Source organism: Marmota marmota, unplaced genomic scaffold (assembly GCF_001458135.2).
Source record: "Marmota marmota marmota unplaced genomic scaffold, marMar, whole genome shotgun sequence".
Taxonomy (NCBI): domain Eukaryota; kingdom Metazoa; phylum Chordata; class Mammalia; order Rodentia; family Sciuridae; genus Marmota; species Marmota marmota.
In genome coordinates, this window is record NW_026000037.1 from 46,677,259 (window position 1) to 46,698,581 (window position 21,323).

Consider the following 21,323-nt stretch of genomic DNA (forward strand, 5'->3'; position numbering starts at 1 on the left):
CTTTGTGTGTTTGAGAGAAAAAGAATGTGTGTGTGTGTGTGTGTGTGTGTGTGTCTCTTGAGATGCAGAGGGTGACAAAAGAATCTATTTATAACTGTAGGACATAGACCAGAAGAAAGATAGACTACCAGTTATGGACCTTGTTAACTTTGGAAAAATGATGTTTTGGCAAAGTCTAGAGATAATAGAAACTGTACAGTATACACCCTGTATTGTAGTTGGTAAAGTTTCTTGTGGGGCATGTGTTAACAGTTCTAAAACTGCTCTATGTATACATGGGGGTGAAACAAATAGTTAAGATGATGAGAGGGAAGTTATAGTAAGCAAGTGGAGAAGGCTGGAAGGAACCATTTGATATGGAATTAGAGTTAAGAACATCAATAAGAACTAAATCATTAGTTTTAGCTTAATATCAATGCAGAAATAAATACAGATAAGTGTGCCTGGTGGGTTGGTATATACACAGGTGTTTCCTAGATCTGTCCACTGAGAAGGCTTAGTAGAAGGACACCCCAGTAGTAACAAGCACACTCACATTAGGTTCCTGAATACCATTCTCCAATAACAGTACCCAGGATTCCTTGGAGAAATGGGTAATTATAGATCTGAAGCATCTTGCAGTGCCAGAAAACAAAGAAGTACTTGAATAACAAAGGATGTGGGCACGTCAAAAGGATATGGGGAAAAAAAATAAGGGGGGAAAAAGGATATAGGAGCCAACCTCAAGGAATTCATAAAAGTCAAAGCTGGACTAATTTGGGCAACAAAATAGTGTGGTACTGCATTGTAATCCATAGTATAATTTATAAATGTGTACATTTACACTAGGAGAAGAGACTCAGAGTTTCAGATAATTTGTGTAGGTACTTTCCCTTCCCTCCTTGAGTGTGGGTTCAATTTTTTAATTTAATTTTATTTAAAAAAATTTTTTTTAGTTATACATGGACACAATACCTTTATTTTGTTTATTCATTTTTATGTGGTGCTGAGGATCAAACCCAGGGTCTCTCACGTGCAAGGCGAGCGCTCTACCACTGAGCCACAACCCCAGCCCTGGGCTCAATTTTGTAACTCGCTTTTAAAGGAAAGAGAATGGAAAGGGAGGAAAGAGTAAATTTACTGTAGAGAAATCTGACAAACTCTACTTTAACCAAGCAATCCATTCACTTGGCCAGAGGTATACCATACTCTTAACTCCTGCTCCTAGCATGATGTGAGAAGGGCACCTCTGAGTTTTCCCCCCAGGCCCATAACCCCACCCTTAACCATTAGAAAAACTTCAGACAAGTCCCCACATGTCCCCATTGAGGGACATTGACAAAATACCAGACCATTCCTCAAGACTGTCAAGGTCATGGAAAACAAGGGAATACCAAGAAACTGTAACAGGCTGGAGAAGAAGAAGAAAGTATGACAATTACCTACAAAGTGTGATCCTTGATTTGGATTTTGGAACAGAGAAAGGACATTAGTGGAAAACCAGTGAAACTCAAATGAAGTCTGAAGTTCGGTTTCCTTTTTTTTTTCTCTTGAAGGCACCAAAAATATCACCACTCTGCAATGTTTTATTATGAAAACATTCACACATAAAAGTTGAAAGAAATGGACAGTGAACTTTCACATTCCCACCATCTAGATTCTACAATTAAGATGTTGCCGTCTTTGCTTTACTGCAAGGCTACCCAGCAGCCCATCTTACTTTAAACAGAGTGTCAAGTAAGTTGCACACATCAGTACATGGATCCCTACCCCAACAAAAGAAGACAAAACCTCTTTCAAAAGTTATTTCTATATTCTCTTTGGGGTTGTTGTTCAGGACCTACCAGATGGTTCACAGGTGACACTAGGTTTACATGTGTGCCTCATTTGATGTCAGGACAGTGAAAAGTTGGAGATGTAGGTCATATAGGCATCTTCCAAGGTCATTGCAGATGTGTGGGCAGGTGAGTATGCTTGACAGATTGGATCTATATGTGTGGGTGTTGGGGTGTTTGAGCATCCAGGAAATAATAGCTGTTTTCCTGTAATGTGGGCAGCAGTGGGGAGGCTGTGAGGCCTGGGGAGACTGGTCTGGTGCAATACTGAACTGTTAATGCTGATGTTGGAATGGGCAATGCCTGAGCATTTATCTGGAGGGAGCCTAAGGCCTACATCACCACATCATTCTTCCCTTGCCTGGGGTCCCCTGAGAAAATAGGTAGAATGCAAAGAAGAGGGACTTTAGCTCTGGAAGGGGTAGCAGGACAGATCAGCACATCCATTAGGGGAGTGTGCAGTTATGCAGAAAGGGCAGCAGTCACTCCCTGAAGGCCACAGAGCTGGGGCCGTGCCCAGAGGAAGACCTTCCAGCTGCTAACAGTAGCACTATTCAGTTTGGGTGCATAATGATTTTAAAGCTAATCAGGAACCAAAGCCTGAGGCTGGACAAACACAAATATCTTGTTGAGGGAGCAAACATCTCGATTTTGTCAGATAGGAAGTTGCTGAGAAAGGTCAGAGTGATGTAATAGTGTGCACTAAGCTTTCATCCTTAAACAGATGGGCCCCTGAGGTACCATCTGCAGCTCTCCAGGCCCTTGGAAATCACTTTCTATAAATTAAATTGTCATAAGTTAGTATGGAGAAATTAGTGAGGTAACCATACCAGAAGTAAAACCAGACAAAGGAGAGAAATTTCCACTGGAGTTACCTGCTTCCTCTTCCTCCCTTGTCTTATAAATAGATCCGAGATTTATTCTTTTGGTCAAATTCCTTGCTTAGCATATGAATATTGTTACCTCGCCCAAATAGCCATCCAAAGTAAACTTCCCTTTCTCTTCTTAGGCTCACAGATAACTGCATTTATCCCTACCTTAGCCAGTGTCAGCTGGGGATTTTTATAAACCATCTTGCTATTTTGGGTTTTCTGTTTTTGTTGAGGAAGAAGCAGTGTTTTGGGTTTTTTTTTTTTCCTTTCATCAAAGGAATAGTTGTTCTGGAAAGGCAAGGGCAGGGGATGTTTCTCAATCTAGATCAGAGGAAGAAAGTATATGGCATTATGTGTAAGTGATGGATTATGGATCTTATTTGACTTTTTCTTTTTTTGGTACCGATTATTGAAACCAGGGGCACTGTTCTAGTTAATTTTCCCCCCCTGCTGTGAGCAAAAGACCTGACAAGAGCAGTTTTAGAGAAGGAAATGTTTTTTGAGCAGTTTTAGAGAAGGAAATGTTTTTGGGGGGGCTCATGGTTTTAGAGGTATTAGTCCATAGAAGTCTGGCTTTATTCCTCAGGGCTCAAGGTGAAGCAGAACCGCATGGTGGGAAGGTGTGGCAGAGAAAATCAGCTGGGGATATGGCACCAGGAAGCAGAGAAAGACTCCCCTCACCACTGACAAAGTATATACCCAACAGCACACCCCCAATAGCCTACCTCTTCTAGCCACACCCTACCTGGCATGTTATCACCCAATTAATCCCCATAAGTGAATTAATGCACTGATTAGATTAATGCTCTCATAACCTAATTGTTTCACTCTAAACTTTCTAGTATGTGTCTCACATATGAGCTTTTGGAGGATACCAGATATTGAAACTGTGATAGGTACTTTACCACTGAGCTACATCTGGCCCTTTGTATTTTTTTATTATGAGACAGGGTCTCATTTAAGTTGCCCAGGCTGGTCTCAAACTTGTGATCCTGCCTCAGCCTCCCAAGTAACTGGGATTATAGGCAGGTGCCCATGCAACCAGCTTAACTGACATTTTTAATAAAACTTTTTTTTGGGGGGGGGTTCTAGGGATTGAACCCAGGGAGCTTTACCACTGAGTTATATCCTCAGTCCTTTTTTACTTTTTAGTGAGATAGGGTCTTGCTAAGTTACTGAGGCTGGCCTCAAATTTGTCATTCTCCTGCCCCAGCCTCCATGACTAGCCCAGTAAAACATATTAATGAAAACATTTCAGAGCAGAAGTCAGGGTTTACTGTATTCATGGCTTTGGTCCACCAGGGTGCACAGTGAGGATTTGCAGTGAATCTGTAGCTTCTGTTCTCAGGCAGGGAGACTGAGTCAGAGAAAAGACTGAAGTGCGTTTGTGGAGCGTGTGGAGGGTTTGAGAGGCAAGAGGGTCTGGCCACCAGGAGGAGGTGATTTTTGTGCTGCTTCTCAGGGGCATGGCAGGTGCAGAAGAAATGAACTGAAGCTGTCTGCCTGGGTAGGTGTAGCTGGAGATTGGAGTGCAGTAGGGAAGGTCTCTTGGAGCCTAAGGGAAAAGTAGAGGGGAGGAGCCTGTGGGTAGGTGAGGAGCAGGGGAGGAAGCTGGTGTGCTGGGGCATCAAGCCTGCTGCCTTGGCTTTCCCAGTGAAGGGGGAAGGAAGAAATAGAGCAGGATTGAGAAGGATAAAAGCTTGAAACAGTTGTTGAGGGGTATGGAAGGGACTTTCTTTTTGGCTATTGAGGGCCTTTCTGGTCTGAGAATTCTAGTGCAGTGACCTCTCTCTGTGTGGCGCTGTGATAGTCTCTCTGTGGTCTTTGGGTTTGGAATGGAGTTGAGAAGAACCTGAGTCCTGGTGCTGATACCCACAGTGTGGCCACAGGAGAGGGCTGCAGACATCAAGGATGCGGCAAGGGGTGGGGGCATGTCAGATGATTAGCAGTGGGGTCCACGAGGTTAGGGAATGAACAAGAGTACACGCTGAAGGGCCACCAGAGAGTAAAGACCTTGGGAGAGAAGGGGTGTAAGGGCTGGAAGGATAGGAGGTCATGGTCATCAAGCATAGGCATCAAATGATGCCTCTGTGAGCTGTGGCCCTGGGAATGAAAGGTTAGATCCAAAAGCCTCCGAGTGGAGCCCAGGGCACCAGTCGTGGTAAGATCTGCCCTCATTCACTGATCCTGTGCTCTCTGCTTTAAGTGCTATAAACTGTCTGCTCAACCTCACAAATACATACTGACATTATCCCCATTTATAGGTGAGGCAGCCCAGGCCCAGAAAGAGGAAGAAATTGTTCCAGGTCACACAGCTAATAAAAGATAGAGTTGGGATCTAATCCAGGTGGTTCTCTGTGTTCTTGTTCCTTTAGGAGCTGACTACTGGGCAGAAGCATCTGTCAAGAGAAAGGGTGGAAGAGAAACTTGTGAACTAAGGACTGCCCATTTATTCCTGGTGAATGAGAAGTTACCAAAAATAGGTAAGTGTCAGTGAAGAACTGGGGTAGAGGGTGGTAGGATTGTGAGCAGTGAGAGGCTCAAGGAGGAGAATTTTTTTTTTTAACCTGTGTTAAGAAAAATAGCCTGGAGAAGACCCTCTCTGACCCAGCTCTTCCAGGTGGAGAGTGTCAAAAGTAGAGAGGAGGGGGCTGGTGTTCAGCAGGTGCAGAGTTTCAGTGGGGAAAGGTGAACGTTGTCGGTGGGTTGGTGGTGGTGGCTCTAGGACCATGTGAGTGTCCTTCTGCCTCTGAACGAGGCATATACTCAAATCATAGTTAAAACAGTAAACTTTGTTATTTCTGTTTTACCTCAATTAAAAAAAATAAGAGGCGGAGGGGGAAGGGAATGATAATCACTGCCATTTACAAAACCTATTCCTAGTACAAAATGGGCACTTATTATTTGAATGTATGCTAGGGATTTTACTAAGTACTTTATGTGTATTTTCATTTAATCCTTACTTTCAGAGATGATGTAAACCCTGCTGTACAGATGAAGAATCTCAGGTTTAGAGAGATTAGGCAAGTTGCCCAAGGTCAGACATCCAGAAAAAGGTGGAGGCTGGCTTATCCCAGATCCTCCTGACTCCAGAGCCCCTCTCTGTAACCCCTGAGGACTTCAACAACAGAAAGAAGGTTCCAGAGGCTGTGGAGGAAGGGAGAGGAGGGAGAAAATTGTTCCTAGAGGAAGGGCCTGGAATGGGGAAATGCTGGATGAGGAGATGGGGGTTGGGATCCGAAGTCCTATGGAAGGGACTGTTCTCCAGTATTGGGACTGGGCATGTGCTGTGATGGAACTGGCAGAAAGTCCAGAGGCTTGAGGTTATAGGGAAGCACAAGGACACAGCGTGGGGGCACTTGAGATCTGCAGCAGGAGGGGATGGAGGTGTGGACTGTGTGGAGACCAGAGCCTGTTCCCCTTTCTCTTCTTCCTCCTGAGCTTCCCTTCTTCCTGCCCATCTGACTTGTCCATCAGGTCTGAAGTCAGCAACCTGATGCTGAATCGAAGTGCATCCACATTGGGGGGGGGGTGGAGAAGTCAGTGAGGAGTACTGAGTATTTTTCTGATATTGAGAGGAAAATACTCCAGCAAACTACCTGGCTTTGTAGACAGTCAGTCAACAAACGGCAGACATTTTGCAATAGGTTTTCTTTCTTTTTAGCGGGATGGTATGAAATACAGATATTAGGAATTGGATTGTTCCTGGTCCTCGTGAAGATTTTTGAGGTTGTGACCTAAAACTCCTAAGGCATGTCCAGTCTTCGTGGTGGCCTGTGGTATTTGTTTCTCCGCTGGTGGAGATGTGGGTCTGTCTCGGGTGTGTAGGTTTGGTGAGGTGTTTGTGAGGTGATCGAAGCTGTTTATAAGGGAAGTGCTCTCTGGAGAGTTCCTGTTATCATTCTGCTTCTTTGTGTTTACTTTGGATTCAGCAGGATTCTTTTATTCTCCTGCTGGTGGTTTTAAATTCTGTGCTGAAAGGCAGACTTTCTGAGCCGTGCTTTTCTGTGGTGACCGTGGAGAGCGAGGTCTGTGATTATGTAATAATTTTGAATAAGTAAAAAGTTGTCTCATGGCAGATTCTGGAAGGGCAGCCTGGAAACAGCATCATTAGGGATTAAGTTGCACTGCAGTTGAATTTTGCAGCTGTCAGACGCACCGCAGTCGTCAGCTGTAACCTCCGGGTGTAAATAGACCTTCATCAGCATCATGGAAAAGTGCTGGGAGCATCCAGAGCCTGGTGGGATGCTACCATCCAAAGTCCTCTGCAGAACCTTTTTCCTGGCCGAGCTGTTCTACCCCCAGCAGCTGGCGAGATCCCTAGAGCTTTACAGCAGGGGAAGGTAGAGGGTGTTTGCTGGTGCCACATTCTTGCCAGTCTTTTAACTGATTTCCTGCCCCTTTCATCAGCTAAGAGCCATTTAGGAGGGAGGTGAAATTTGCCTTTAAAATGGACTGAGGTAATGATAACTAAAGTGGCCTTTGTTTTGGGAAATAATAATGGCTAACATTTTAATAACTGGCTATCTTCCGTGACTTTGTGGAATTGTATATTGGGCTGTTTAAATAAGGGATTTTTGTCTTATCCGCTGTGTCCCTCAACAAAAAAAATGGTGCCTGCCACAAAGTAAGCAGTCCAGTGAATGAACTTACTGTAGATAAGGATTCCAAGGCACAGAGAGGTGATATTGCTGCCCAAGGCCACACAGTTAACAACTAGATGCCTTGAGAGCAGGTAGATTAAGAAAGTGGAAGTCACAGAGCGTTTGCCTTCCTGACCTTTTAATTGAAAATAGTATTGACCACCATTTTAGAGGAGACTCAGTTTTACAGGAGTTTTTCCATCTATTAATAAATACTATTTTTGAATTTTATTAAAAATATATATAATTTCATATTTAAAGATACACTGTTGTAAGGATTAAGTAAGAAAGAACTTAGAATGATATCTGGACTTTGTAAGTGCTATATGTGTTTGAAAACTTGTCTTGGGTCATTTCTTTTTTGAAGGATGTTTGATTGTTTAATTTTGAAGAAAAGACAAAAATATTTTTCAACTATGGAGATGTCTTTAAGAGTAGACCTGAATGTACAATCCACAGCATGAGAAGTTATACCCCATGTATGCATAATATGTCAAAAAATATTCTTTTGTCATGTATAACTAAAAGGAACAAGTAAACTTTAAAAAAGAGTAGACCTGGATAACAAACATAATTTAATATATGATATGAAAGCCAAGAGTGAGATCTGACTTTGGAATAAGAATAGTGTTATCATCTAAACACTATGTGAAACAAAACAGATATGACCCAACAACTAGAATACAGCATTTTAGTTGGAATTGTTCATGGAGCACCAAAAAAAATAGGAAAAGTTATTAGTTTTCTCTTGTATTTTGGTTGCCCCAGGGTGACCTCATACTCTTGGGCTTAAGCGATTTTTCTGCCTCAGCTTCCTGACTAGCTGGGGTTATAGATGTGGGCCACTGTGACTGCCTAGCCAAGTAGTCTTTAAACTATTTTTTTTTTTTTTAGTCCTGGGGATTAACTCAAGGCCTCACATATGCCAGGCAAGTCTCTACCACTGAGCTATTGCTCCAGAAAGTTCTATTAAAGCAATAGCTTTAATAGCTTTAACCTTCTTTAACTTCTTTAATCATTTTTGACATTGCAATTCTATCAGTAAAATACTTTTGCTCACACCTGAAACATTTATATATTTATAAATTATAATCACACACTTGCTTAGTAATAAGCTGTTTGCATTTTAAGATACACAAAGATAGAAATGAAAGAATGAGACAAGTAAATATGATCAGAAATTTTCATATTTCCTGACCCTTGGAGATCATCTCCCTCTCTCTACTTTGGAGACATCTGGTTTAGAAAAATAGTAATCTAAGAGCAGGAAGCACACAACATTTATAAAAGGAGGGTTTGCTAGGTTTTGGAATGGTATGTGGATGAGAACTTGACAGAGAGGTAAACTGTCAAGCAGATTGAGTGTAGGATGATTGGGGAGTAAACCAGAAAGCTCTCCCTGGCCATCTGTCTAAAAGTGCTGATGAGGTATCACGAATCAAACTCTGAAGGATTAACATGTCCCCATTAGGACTGTCAGATCACTTCTTTGTAACTGATAATGCTGGACACCGTGGTGTAGGGGAAAGTATGGTTCATACACAGATGTGCAGAAATGCTTTTATATTTGAGAGGTATTTCAGTTATTTGAAAGGAATAGATTCAAGTGGAGTGGTAAGAAAGCCAAGTTAACTATTTGAAAGTGAGAAGGTAGAAAGAAGATGAAACTCATGACTTGTGAGTGGACAGAGAATTTGACTAGGGACACGGCAGAGGCTGGCTGAGAACTCTGGAAAGGCAGGAGTAGGGTGCTTACTCTCTTTATTGTGGAAAATTTGCTGGTAAATTAGTCTGTTTCCCCACAACTAACCTAAGATTGCCAAATCCTTTGCCTGTTTCTGTATTCAAAAAAATAACACGAATGGAGACTATCAAAATAAACTATGCTCTGCCCACCTGGGGAAAGTCCTTTAGCAGAACTCCAGGGCAGAATCCATCAGCCTTGCCCCATCAGTAACCACCTCTGACCAAGTGGTAATGAGTGAGGATTCATTTGGGATGATAACTGCAGTAGGCTGATTGTCTGTAGTTTGCTGTCGATCTTGGAGACTGGGTTAACTGCTGAAATAAGTTGATGATCTCAGACAGATTTAGAATTCAGATTATTGCTGAAGAACAAAAAGAAGGTTGGAGAAATGAATGATAGATTGGCCATTTTCATTTTCACTTAAAAGTATTTAAAACAGTATTCTTAAAACTGAAAAGGTGGAATTTGAAGGCATTTCAATACTGATAAGATTTTATGGACTATTCACAAATAAAACATGTAAGTGCTGTTGGAGTATTTTAGCAGAAGCATTTCACAATCAAGAAAAAAGACTTTTCTGGAAATAGGTGGACCAGAAGGTAAAGAACCCAAAGAAATAGCAAATGTGGACCATTGGTGGGTACCTTCTAGTATTTCAGGAACTTCTTGAACAATGGGTCATATAGAGACCTAGTCTTTGGCAATATTCAATTCTGGAGAAATTTTCTTAAATGATAGTTATAATGTCATTCAGAGAACACTGGTAGTAAGTATTCCTGTCTTTAATTTTACATAAAAAAGATCTAGTCAACTTTTGTAACTTAACTGATTGATCTGTTTGTGGCTTAAATGGGGGATATCTGAGAAACTATGAAACAGTAGTTGGCCAATCTTAGAAGTGACCAAGACAGAAAATGATAAAATAAGGATATGGTGTTGCTGGGTATCCTTGAGAGAAGTGGCCTTATTGACAATGATCAGGGACCATCGTTTCTGATCCCAGAGCCACTACTAATGGGAGAGTTGCTCTTCTCATCCTTTGACTTGGAGGCCCTGGGCATGGCCAGCGGGGGAGTGGCCTCATCATTGTCTGTACAGTAAAGAAGGATCTAATACCAACATGTGACTCTAGTTTACAGATTATATTCTGCCAAATCCGATTTCAAGGATGTGGGAAGGAGACAACATTCAGAACTACATGCTTGTAGAAATGAAGAGCTTTAACATTTTTTTTTCTCTGAGTGACAATTGGAAGATACTTTTCTCATTGTATATCAAATACCTCAGTAAAAATGAAACAAAGGCTTACTGGAATAATCCCCAAAAGCCCTTACTGGTTCTGAATGAACATGTCCATTCTTAACAGATGAGGATGGGCAGGGACATTTATTTAACACTGCTCTGCTATGTGCATGGAAAGTGCTTTATGAGCAATAGTCCCTTTAATCCTTCATTATATCATTTGTTCTAAGATCACACCCACTAGGTAGGAGTATCACCATTCCCATTTTACAAGTGAGGGTGAGCAGCAGCTCACTTAGTTGCTGCTAAATAAGTGACTGAGTGGCGCTGCACTGGGAATGGTCATAATAATAGTAACAGTGGTTCCTTGACTAAGTTTTGAATGAAATGAAATAAGTCAGTATTTTGGGAATTAGAATAGTTTTGTTTTCTCTATTTCTTTTTATTTTCTCACAGATGACTTAGAAGTAAAATAAACTTAGTAGAGGTAAGTTCTGTGTCTTGAAAATGAAACATTCTTTTGATTATTGGGATTTGAGGGTGGAGTCAATGACTGCTCCTTCAGTTTTTCGAGCTTTGAACTAGTTCTGAGTGATAAGTGGAAAGAAGACATAAAGAATTCAAATTGCACTTTTTTTTTTTTTACTAATAGAACTAAACTTGGAGAATATGACTTAAATACTTGTAAAATGATTTCAATATGTTTTGACTTCATTTGTTTTCTGTTACAATAACAAAACATCCAAGGCCATTTAACTTATATAGAAAAGAAGTTTATTTGGCTCATGGTTTTGGAGGCTGGTAAGTGAAGAGTGTGGTGCTAGCATCTGCTTGGCACCAGATGAGGGCTTTTTTTGCTGCCTCATTACATGGCAGAGGGCATCACATGGTGAAAGAGAGCAAGCATGCCAACTCAGGTATGTCTTCCTCTAATACTGTCATGGGGCCTTTACCTGCTATGACCTCATCTAACCAGTTACTTTCCAAAGATCTCTCTTCCAAATTGCATTAACAGGAGAACTTGGGGATTGACTTTCCAGGGTGTGGACTTTTGCAGGACACATTCACACCACAGCTTGGGTCCTCAGTGGCTTCCTAATTCAGTCTTGCCTGCCTGTCCCCTGGCAATGTTGTGCCATCAGGCTTCCCTCCCTGGAGTCCACTCACATACAGCCAGAGGTTTACCAGGATTTCATCATGTGGCACCTGAGAAAAATAAGGAGGGAAGACCTGGGCCCCCACCTCCAGTTTCTGTTTTTAAGCTTTGTGGATTTAGTCACAGGACTTCCAGGAACTGGAGAGTAGGAGGCCAGGAGAGGCCCAGAGAGTGAGCTCAGAGGGGTGATATCTTCATAACCTGGCCGACCCTGGGCCCCCATAGTAAATACTCTTGTTTCCCAAAGCCAGCATCATTCTGGATAAATTGTTTTCTTCTCCCTGAGATACCAGCTTTTGTAGAAATGAGGATGGATTAAAAAAACCAACACCAACCCCCACTAACCTTATTGTTGCCAAGGCCAAGACTGCTATGGTTTCTATTTTAACAAAATATTCTGGCATATCTGGCTCAGTGTTCTAAGAAAGTCACTCACTGTGTGAGTGTGCTGTTAGCAATGTCTTTCTGAACCTGAATTCGAACACACACCTTTGGAACTTCAGAATACCTTGATATTTACAGTGTTTGGGGAGATGGTGAATAGATGGAAGACTACACATAAACCAAAGCTGCCCATTTCGATGATAGCAAAAGTCTCTGCCAGGCAAGAGATCCAGTTTTAAAGTTCCTTCCCATCACACCCTGTTTTTCCCTAATAGGAATGGCAGATATTCCGACGGAAATTTTTTGTGGGCAACTGGCCTGTCAATTTCTGAAGCAACATTTTTATTCAACAACAAGTAAAGCAAATTTGCCCAGTTAAATTATTCATAAGAATTATAAAACTTGTCACTTAGAATGGATGTTGGGATATTCAGGTCATTTAGGAGGCTGTGGTTAAAAATAAAATGACCTAAATATATAGCTCTAGTTTTTTTTTTTTTTTTTTTTAAGGGAAGTTTAAGCTTTTAATTTTTGTTTGACATTGGTCCTAATTCTGTTTCTATGGGGAATGTAAGTAGCTACTCTGTGTTCCAAATAAAGACAAATTCTTCTCCTCCTCTTGGTGGTTTTTCATCATATATGTAGTTCTATTTTTTAGCCAGGTTATATAAATTTTATATCTTTTTTGATACATAAGAGGTATATATGTGAATGATAAGAGAAACTAGAAGAAGCTGTGAGCAAATGACTCTTCAAGAATAACTGAAGGAAGTTGGTTAATTGTTCTGATCACTCCTTTTATACTTTAAAGGAAGGGGTAATTGAAATATGAAGTTGTCCCAGTCTGCTTTTGGGCAGTAACTGGAGCATAAAATGTTGAAAATCAATTATGTATTTAGGGAGATGAAACAGGCTGACATATTGAAGGCATATTGTGTTCTGTTTGGTGGTCAAAGCAGGGTAGTTACATCATACTCCTGCAGTAGAATTGTGTCCTGAGAGGGTGACAGAGAATAGTGTGTTTAGATGGACCCAAACTTCATGGAACTTAAGAGTATTTATCACATACTATCATTGGTCTTGGGAAAAGTCTGGTCTTAAATTGGCTCAGCTTTTTTGTTGTTATTGTTGACTGATAAGCAAAGAATTTGGTATTTTTGTCTTATACATACTTGCACGTGATTTATAGTAGTGCACTGTATGTTTCCCATGGTAGGTAGGTGGTAAAATGTTTGCAGGAGAGGGCAGTGAGAGTTTGAGATTTCTCCTGGGACCCCACTGTGCCTAAAATGGTGCTGACTGTGGATTTGTGGGATGTTTGCATGGATTTGTGTTATATCCACTTGATAGAAGCAGTACCTGTGCACTGGGTTGTGTTGGCTTTGAGGTCATCACAGTTGGTAAGCAACTGTATTAGTTTGGGCTTCTGTAACAAAGTATCACAAACTGGATGCCTTAATCACAGAAAATTACTGCCATGCATCCTGCCACACTCCTGTTATCCCAGTGATGTGGGAGGCTGAGGCAGGAGGATTGCATATTCAAGGTCAGCCTCAGCAACTTAGTGAGACCCTGTCTCAAAATGAAAAATAAAAAGGGCTCAGGTAGAGTGCCCCTGGGCTCAATCCATAGTACCAAAACAAAAACAAACAGCAAAACACACAACAGAAACTTATTATCTCTGTGCTATGGTCAGTAAAAATCCAAGGTCAAAGTGTGGGTAGGGCTGGTCCATCTGAGGCCCTATGAGGAAAGGGTGTGGTCCTAACCTCTCTTCTTGCCTTATAGGTTGCTGTATTCTCCTCGTGCTTTCCTTCTCCGCCTGTCTATGTTCATATTTCTTCTTCTTATAAAGATACCATTCACATTGGGTTAGGGCCCACCCTGACATGACCTCCTTTTAACTTGATTACCTCTATATAAATACCCTTGCTCAAAATAAGTTCATATTCTGAGGTCCTAGGCCTTATGACTTCTGCATGAATTTGGAGGGAGATGAGCATAATTCAACCTGTAACAGAGAGATTTTGGCCTTATTTAATAAATATTTGATGCATGTTTATTGTTTTGTTATATGCAGCTTGGACAGGAAGCCCAAATTTTCTTGTCTAGGAATTACCTGCTCCATTCCTTAGCTTTCTGCCGGACTGGCTTATACCTGGGAGCTACTTCTTAGATGGCAGCGGTTTTGCTTGAGGCTTTTTGTCAGTGAATTTTAAAAACATTTATCTTTTCCCTGTTTGATCCTTAGAGTATAAAAATACTTGTCATTTGATGTTCACGTTGGATTTTAAGAGGATAAATTGTGCACTGTGCCTATGATCTTTTCCCTTTTCGTCTTTTTGGAACGCTTTTTTGTGCTTTCACAGGGGAAAATGATCAGTGTTTGAGGGTTTATTATATAGGACATACAGCCACGTGGGGACTTGGTGTCTTAACTGTCGGGCAGCAGTGGAAATCAAGGTGCCAGGTAGTTCTCCCTCCCTAAGTTGGGGTTGGTACTCAGTATATACTATTGAGAAATTTGAAAGATACTATACCTGTCATTTCAAATTTTCACTTATATTTAAAACATTAAAAGAATGTTTAATGCAAAAAACACTTGTGCCAAAAAAAGGCACTAGTTTAAGAAATCTCCAAGTTTCGGGAAGTTTCTTCATGGAGCTAGGTGTAGTGTGCCTGTCTCAAGCTTATAAACTCATAAAGGGTAGCCCTCCCTGTCAATGTTAGGAAATAGGTACTTGTAAGGGGATCCAAGATGGAAGACTGTGAATACATACTAGGTTATGCCTGTTTTGTGTGTGTTTCTTAGATTAATTGCAGTTTGAAAAGTAATTATTTCACATGCATGTGTGTGTGTGTGTGTGTGTGTGTGTGAGAGAGAGAGAGAGAGAGAGAGAGAGAGAGAGAGAGAGAGAAGAGAGAGAGATATGTCTTGGAAGGTAGTAGCATGTGGAAATGTGAAAGTAAAGACCCTGATTGGGACAGTTTAGGGCATTCTCTTGTGTATGTTGATTTGCAGCCTGGTTATCTTAGTGTTTATGTGCATTTTGAATACTGTTATAGAACAGGTGTAGATCAGAATCTCTCATCAGGGTTGCCCAGCATCCCACAGTTCAAAGGCAACCAGTTAAGTGGTGCTTGGCAGGAAGCCTCCATTTTGTGTATTTGTTGAGAGAAGAGAGAGTATGAGGAGCCTGTGTGGACATTTTGTAATGAAGGAAGAATGGCCAACTGCTGTGGACAGGTATTAAAAGTTGATCTCATCAGCCACATACTCTATTTGCTACAGATTCATTCCCAGGAGACCTCTAGATCCAAAAGAAGGGCCACTGTTGTGAAGCACAGCTGTTAAAATACTTACTATTGTTTTCTCTGAACTATTATGGGATGTACAGTATGTGGCCTTTGAGAGCATGAATTTATGGTGATTTAGAATGACTTTAGGATCATTAACATTTTACTTTTAGCAAGTAGCTAAAAGTAGGCTGGAGTAATTCCTTTTTAAAAAATGTGCTAAGATATATATATGTAACATAAAATTTGCATTTTAATCCATTTTAAGTGAATCATTTAGTGATGTCAAGTACATTCGCATTGTTTTGTACCATCACCACCATCTATCTCCAGAATTTTGTCATTGCTCCCGAAGAGAAATTCTGTACTCATTAAATAGCTTCTCATTCCCCCTTCTTCCACCCCTCTAACCTCTGTCTGTATGAATATTCTGATTCCAGGTGCCTCATGTGGTGTGTGTTCCTTTGTGTCTGGCGGCTGTAGTTATCCTTAAGTTTTATCTGCATAGCTTTTGCCATATGCCATTTTCATTTTGATCATAAAATAATTTGGCAGATAACTGTAGAATATTAAAGCTCTGGGACAGAAACTTGAAACTCTTATGCCTTCTGGGGCCAGAAGGTAGTAACATCTAATATTTATAGAGCAGTTACTGTGTATCAGGCTCAGCTCCAAGCACTTAGCAGGTAATAATGCATGTACACCAGCCCTGGGAGGCAGATGCTATTACTAACACCTCAGTTTTGCAGTTGGGAAACTGAGGCTCAGGGAGACAAATTACTTGCTTAAGATAATGACATGACTGGTATTTGTTAGAGCAGGGATGCCAGCATGGTATCTGACTCCAGAGCCCACTGCTCCTGAGAGAGCTCCTGGATTATGTATGTATAGGTGCAGGGGCTGGGCAAGGGAAACAGCTGCCCAGCTGGCCAGGCAGTGAGCTGAGGGTGAATGGCAACAAGGTGGTGGTAGAAATAATTCTGCTTAAATATGCTGTGCACTGCTGAGTGGGAATGCAGGCCTGATATTGCTAAGCACTTCCATGTTCTCAAGAAAAGCTAGAAATCCTTATTCGTGAATAACCCCGAATTCTAAGTGTAGGACACCTAATTCAGTTAAAAACAAAATCAAGCAAGACCTGAGGCAGGGTCTTGCTGAGCTTTCCTTCCCCAGCTGCAAGTTTGATATTACAATTTCCAGTAAATGTGTGCTGAGCGATGAGCCTTTACAGCACTCCTGATTTCTTCCCGAGTGCCGCCAAGAGTTCACTGAAAGTCTAATTTTAAAACAAAACAAAGCCAGTCGATTTTGAGAGGCTCATATCCTTTCATGTAGAGCTCCATAATTTATTGTTTCATTTTGGGCTCCTTTGATTTAACAATGCTGATTAAAATAGGGCTTTAAAGTGGTTTATTTTTTTTTTCCCTCTAGAAAATGTCTCACCAGAGAAATCTGGATATAAGCTACGTGTAACACATGCAAACCTTAACCTCCCTATTTTAATACCAGCCGCCAGCATTTATGACACGCTTACTGTATCCTAACCACTGTGTTAAGGACTTTATATGCCTTCTTTCTTTTACTGTGGAGTCAATCAATCAAGAATTTGTGAATTCGTATTGAATTTTAGAATTGGAAAGAGTTGAACTTGTCTAATTCAATTTACTAACTTTACATGTGAAGCTGATCAGGGCCAACCAATTTAAGAGACTAGTCCAAGGTCATATGTCTGTTGTATGGGACATCCAGAACTCTTTAGACACAGACATCTGTTCAGCGTATAGCCAGTTTTCTTTCTTTCCTTCCTTCTCTCTCTTTCTTTCATTTTTCCTGGCCTCTAGTCCCAATTGTATATATGTGTGTACGTTATTTATTATTATTACTATTATTTCAGTACTGGGAATTGGACCCAGGGGTGCTTTACCACTTAGCTACACTTCTAGTCCTTCTATAAATATTTTTTATTTTGAAACAGGGTGTCACTAAGTTGCTGGCAAATTGGTCTTGCTAAATTGCTCTGGCTGACCTTGAACTTGAGATCTTCCTGCCTCAATGAAAGGGCCTGGTGGTGCATGCCTGTAATTCCAGCTACTCAAGAGGCCAAGGCAGGAGAATTGCTCATTCAAGGCCAGCCTTGCAAATTAGGGCGACACTATCTCTATTTAGAGATTTAAATAAGCCTTAAAAAAGACCTGGGGATGTAGCTCAATAGTAAAGCCCCTCTGGGTTCAAGCCCCAAACAAAAGAAGATGGAAGGGCAAGAGGTGCTTTAGGGTGCTCCTCTCAGCCTTTTGTAAGGCACTAGGGCAGATCCCTCATCACTTCCCAAACTGGCCCCAACTTTTCTTTTTCTTTCTGGCTCTACAGGGGATTGAACTAGGAGTGTTCTGTCTCTGAGTTACATCTCTAGCCCCTGCTTTTGATTTTATTAGACACCCAGTCTTCTAAATTGCCAAAGCTGGCCTTGAACCTATGATCCTCCTGTCTTAGACTCCCAAATAGCCTTCTGAACAGCCTGGATTACAGGCTTGGGTCATCCCTCTGGCCTCACCTTTTCTTCTTTTTTTCTTTTAAAGATAATTTTAGTTGTAGATGGACATAATACCTTTCATTTGTTTGTTTATATGTGGTGCTGAGATCAAACCCAGGGCCTCACACGTGCAAGGCAAGTGCTCCACCACTGAGCCACAACCCCAGTAATAGAGTAGTTTCACCTTTGTTTTGGGGGATGTGCCTAAGACTCCCAGTGGATACCTAAAACCTTCAATAGTACTTAACCCTGTACTTACCATGCTTTTTCCTATATATACATGCCTATCATGAAAGAGATTAAAAATAATTAATACTAAAAAATTAATACTAGAGCAATTATAACAATAAACTAGTCCTACAGTAGCTGATAATTGAGATGAATACTGACTAATATAGGTGGATAGTGTATATAGTGTGGATACGCTGGACAAAGGGATTATTCACATCCTGAGTTGGATGGCATAAGATTTCATTATACTACTCAGAACTGCATGCAATTTAAAACTTACGAGTTGCTTCTGGAATTTTCCATTTAATATTTTTGGATCATAGTTGAGGTTAACAAACTGCATAAACTGAAACTGAAATTGGGAGGATTCCATGACTATCATGTTGGATATTAAGTTCTATCATATGAATTTGGAGGGACATAGATGTTTAAACCGTAACAGTTTTCTAGTATTGATGTGGATTTGCATCACCTGTTGTGTCTTTGTGAGATGCCTGGGGTTTGGAATTTCCTGTGGTTAAGAGAAGAGATCCAAACCCTTTCCAAGCACAGGGCCCCAAACTAAATGGTCTGATCATCTTACAGATAACAGTGGAAATGAGAATGTAAGGAGCACTTTTAACTTGAAACAGATAATTTTCCTATGAATGATAACAGTAACCATTACATTCATCTGAAAATTGACCTTTGGCTTATACTTTGGTAGACAGATATCAGTGGTTTTCAAAGCTCTTGTTTCTAGTGGGGAGGGTGAAGGCAGGGTTTGTACTCTTTCTCATTCAACTGAAAATCATCCAGTCTTCTCTTTTCAAATGTTATTTTCCTGATGACAAGAGTGATCTATCTTTCTGCTTGGCATATTTAAAAATAGATAATTTTATTCAGAATTTTTCTGCACACATTTAAAATAAGTGTAATTTATCTAAAGTAAATGTAATTTATCTAAATCTAATCAACGACACTGAAATTAAAGTTGATGTAATAGCTGAACCTCAGATGATTCTGCCCCCCCCAACTCAGTATACCCCTCCCATACTCAAAGATGATTTCTCTCAAGTTTAAAAAAGTAAAGATACTCCTCAAATTTTGTTGGAATGGTTAAGTCATAATATACCCATAGCGCATGCAAATTGTCAGTTGAAAACAAATTTAATAAACTTAGTCTGTTGAGCAACACTGCTTAGCCTGTAAGGATCCCGTGAAATGTCGGAGAAAGAGACCACCAAGTGATCACTCATGCAATTGGCAGAAGGGGGATTTATTGAACCAGCATGCTGGGGCTCTGTGCCCACTCAAGAAGGGAAAGCAGCCCAGAGCCCCGAGCAGGGGCTGAGCACTGCTTAAGTACACTTTTTGGGGAGAGGGCGGAGGGCTTTGTATACATCAGAACAAATCATCATTAGGCGTGGGAAAATTGAATAACAACTCCTAAACATGATTGGTTCATTCATTGGCGGGAACAGGTCAGGCGGGAGTGATAGGTCATTCCTAAGGAGGGGGTTACATTTAAACTGATTGGTCCAGGCCCTGCAATGCCTACGTGCGACCACACAGAGCCCTTATTAAACAACCAATAGTCAGGGGAAATATTTACTGGGCAGTTCCAAGCATTGTCTCAACAGCTACAGAAATTTCAGGTTTTGCAGGTAGCATAGATACCTAACAATACCTAATCCTTTACATTTTAACTCAGACCTTGCAGCTTAGAAACTTTACAACACCCGGTCTTTTACCCTTTAACTTTTACGCTTTAACTTCAATTTCTTTTACCCTTACAAGCCCAGTCAGTCTTAAACGTGCTCAAAACACTTACCTTAGCCTACAGTGGGCAAAATTACTAACACAAAACTTATTTTATAGTGAAGCTGAGGATCTCATACATACACATGAACATTTCATAGACATGATGGGATGAATAAATAAATAAAACAAAGGTATTGTGTGCAACTACAACTAAAAAATAAATATATATTAAACACACACACACACACACACAAAAAAAAAAAAAAAAACAAAAGAAAAAAAAAAAAACAACAACAGTATCCTAAAAGCTGCCAGCAATGCAGTATGCTGTAGAGTTCAGGTTGTGGACCCTTGTGGTCTCATGGTGACTGGAAGCCACTGCTTATTGCCTTTGCCCAGCTTCAAGAGAGAGCATATCAGACCACATTTTGCTAGCCTGGGAAAACATCCAGATATAAAATTCCAAGTGTGGTTTCTACTGAATATATATCACTTTTGCATCATCATGAAATTGAAAATCATAAGTCAAACTGTTAGCAAAAGCTTGGTCCTTGTCCTCAATGCCAATCCAAGAATGAGGACACGGTTTTGAGAAAAAGGAAGAAGTTTTATTGCTTTGCTCGGAAAGGAGAAGCACTGGGAACTCCTGTCCCAAAGGCTGTGATTCTGCCTATTAGCAGGAACAGGGGACTTTAAAAGAGGTGATTCAAAGGCTACATTCCATGTGTTCTCTGTTGAGTTGTAATTCACTGTTAATTGGGGAGATAGTCATTTCTGAGTTCTTCTGGTGCCATCCCCAAAGCCTGAATTATTTCTCTCTGTGGTGGTTGTGTGCTCAAGGGCAAATAATTCTGCCTCGGATGGGGAAAAAGGTAATCCTATTTTCCCAGAGATTAGAAAGGGGGAAAGATTAAGGAGGAGCAGGGAGAGAGGAAGAGAAGCAAACATGTCCCTTTAAAAAATAAGTCATAGTGGCAGAGCAGCAAGGGCTATATTCAGAGCATAAAGTGGACCACTGTTACAAAACCATCAGGAATCAAAATATTGGTGAACCCAGCATAAGAATCCAGATTATTATGACTTCAGAGTTCCTATTTTTTTGTTTCACAATATTGTCTGCATGAAAGAGAAGTGTAAGCAATACAGTCGGCCTGCATTTGAGAGCTAGGGTATGTGATATAGGCCATAAGTCAAAAATTTGAGGAAGAATGGAGAGAAGCCAGACACAGTGGTAATTTGCTCACTTGTAATCTGAGCAATTTGGGGATGCTGAAGGAGGAAGATCTCAAGTTTGAGGTTGGGTTGGCCAATTTAGGCAAGAACCTGTCTCAAAATAAAAGTTTTAAAAAGGTCTGGCAGTATAGTCCATTGGTAGAGTAGCCTTGGGTTGGATCCCTAGTACTGCAGGAACAAAATAAAACAACAGTAAAAGCTGGGTGTGGTGGCGCACACCTACTATCCCAGGAGTTCAGGAGGCTGAGGCAAGAGGAGCTGAAGCAGGAGGATTGTGAGTTCAAAGCCAGCCTCAGCAATTTAGCTAGGCCCTAAGCAACTTACTGAGACCCTGTCTCTAAATAAAATATAAAAAGAACTGGGGATGTGGCTCAGTGGTTACATGCCCCTGGTTTCAATCCCCAGTACCAAAAAAAAAAAAAAAAAAAACC

General features: G+C 40.8%; 1 protein-coding gene across 17 annotated transcripts in view; it reads left to right on the plus strand.

Annotated features, from left to right (window-relative positions):
• Tanc1 (tetratricopeptide repeat, ankyrin repeat and coiled-coil containing 1) overlaps nt 1-21,323 on the plus strand; it is a 231,962-nt gene that overhangs the window by 28,551 nt on the left and 182,088 nt on the right. For 16 of the 17 annotated variants that reach the window (XM_048812307.1, XM_048812313.1, XM_048812308.1 and 13 more), the window contains exon 2: nt 5,062-5,169. In XM_048812307.1, coding sequence (XP_048668264.1) covers nt 5,062-5,169 — 108 coding nt within the window. Of the gene's footprint in view, nt 1-1,107; nt 1,717-5,061; nt 5,170-21,323 lie in introns of those variants that run through there. The other variant, XM_048812319.1, reaches the window with a different exon arrangement.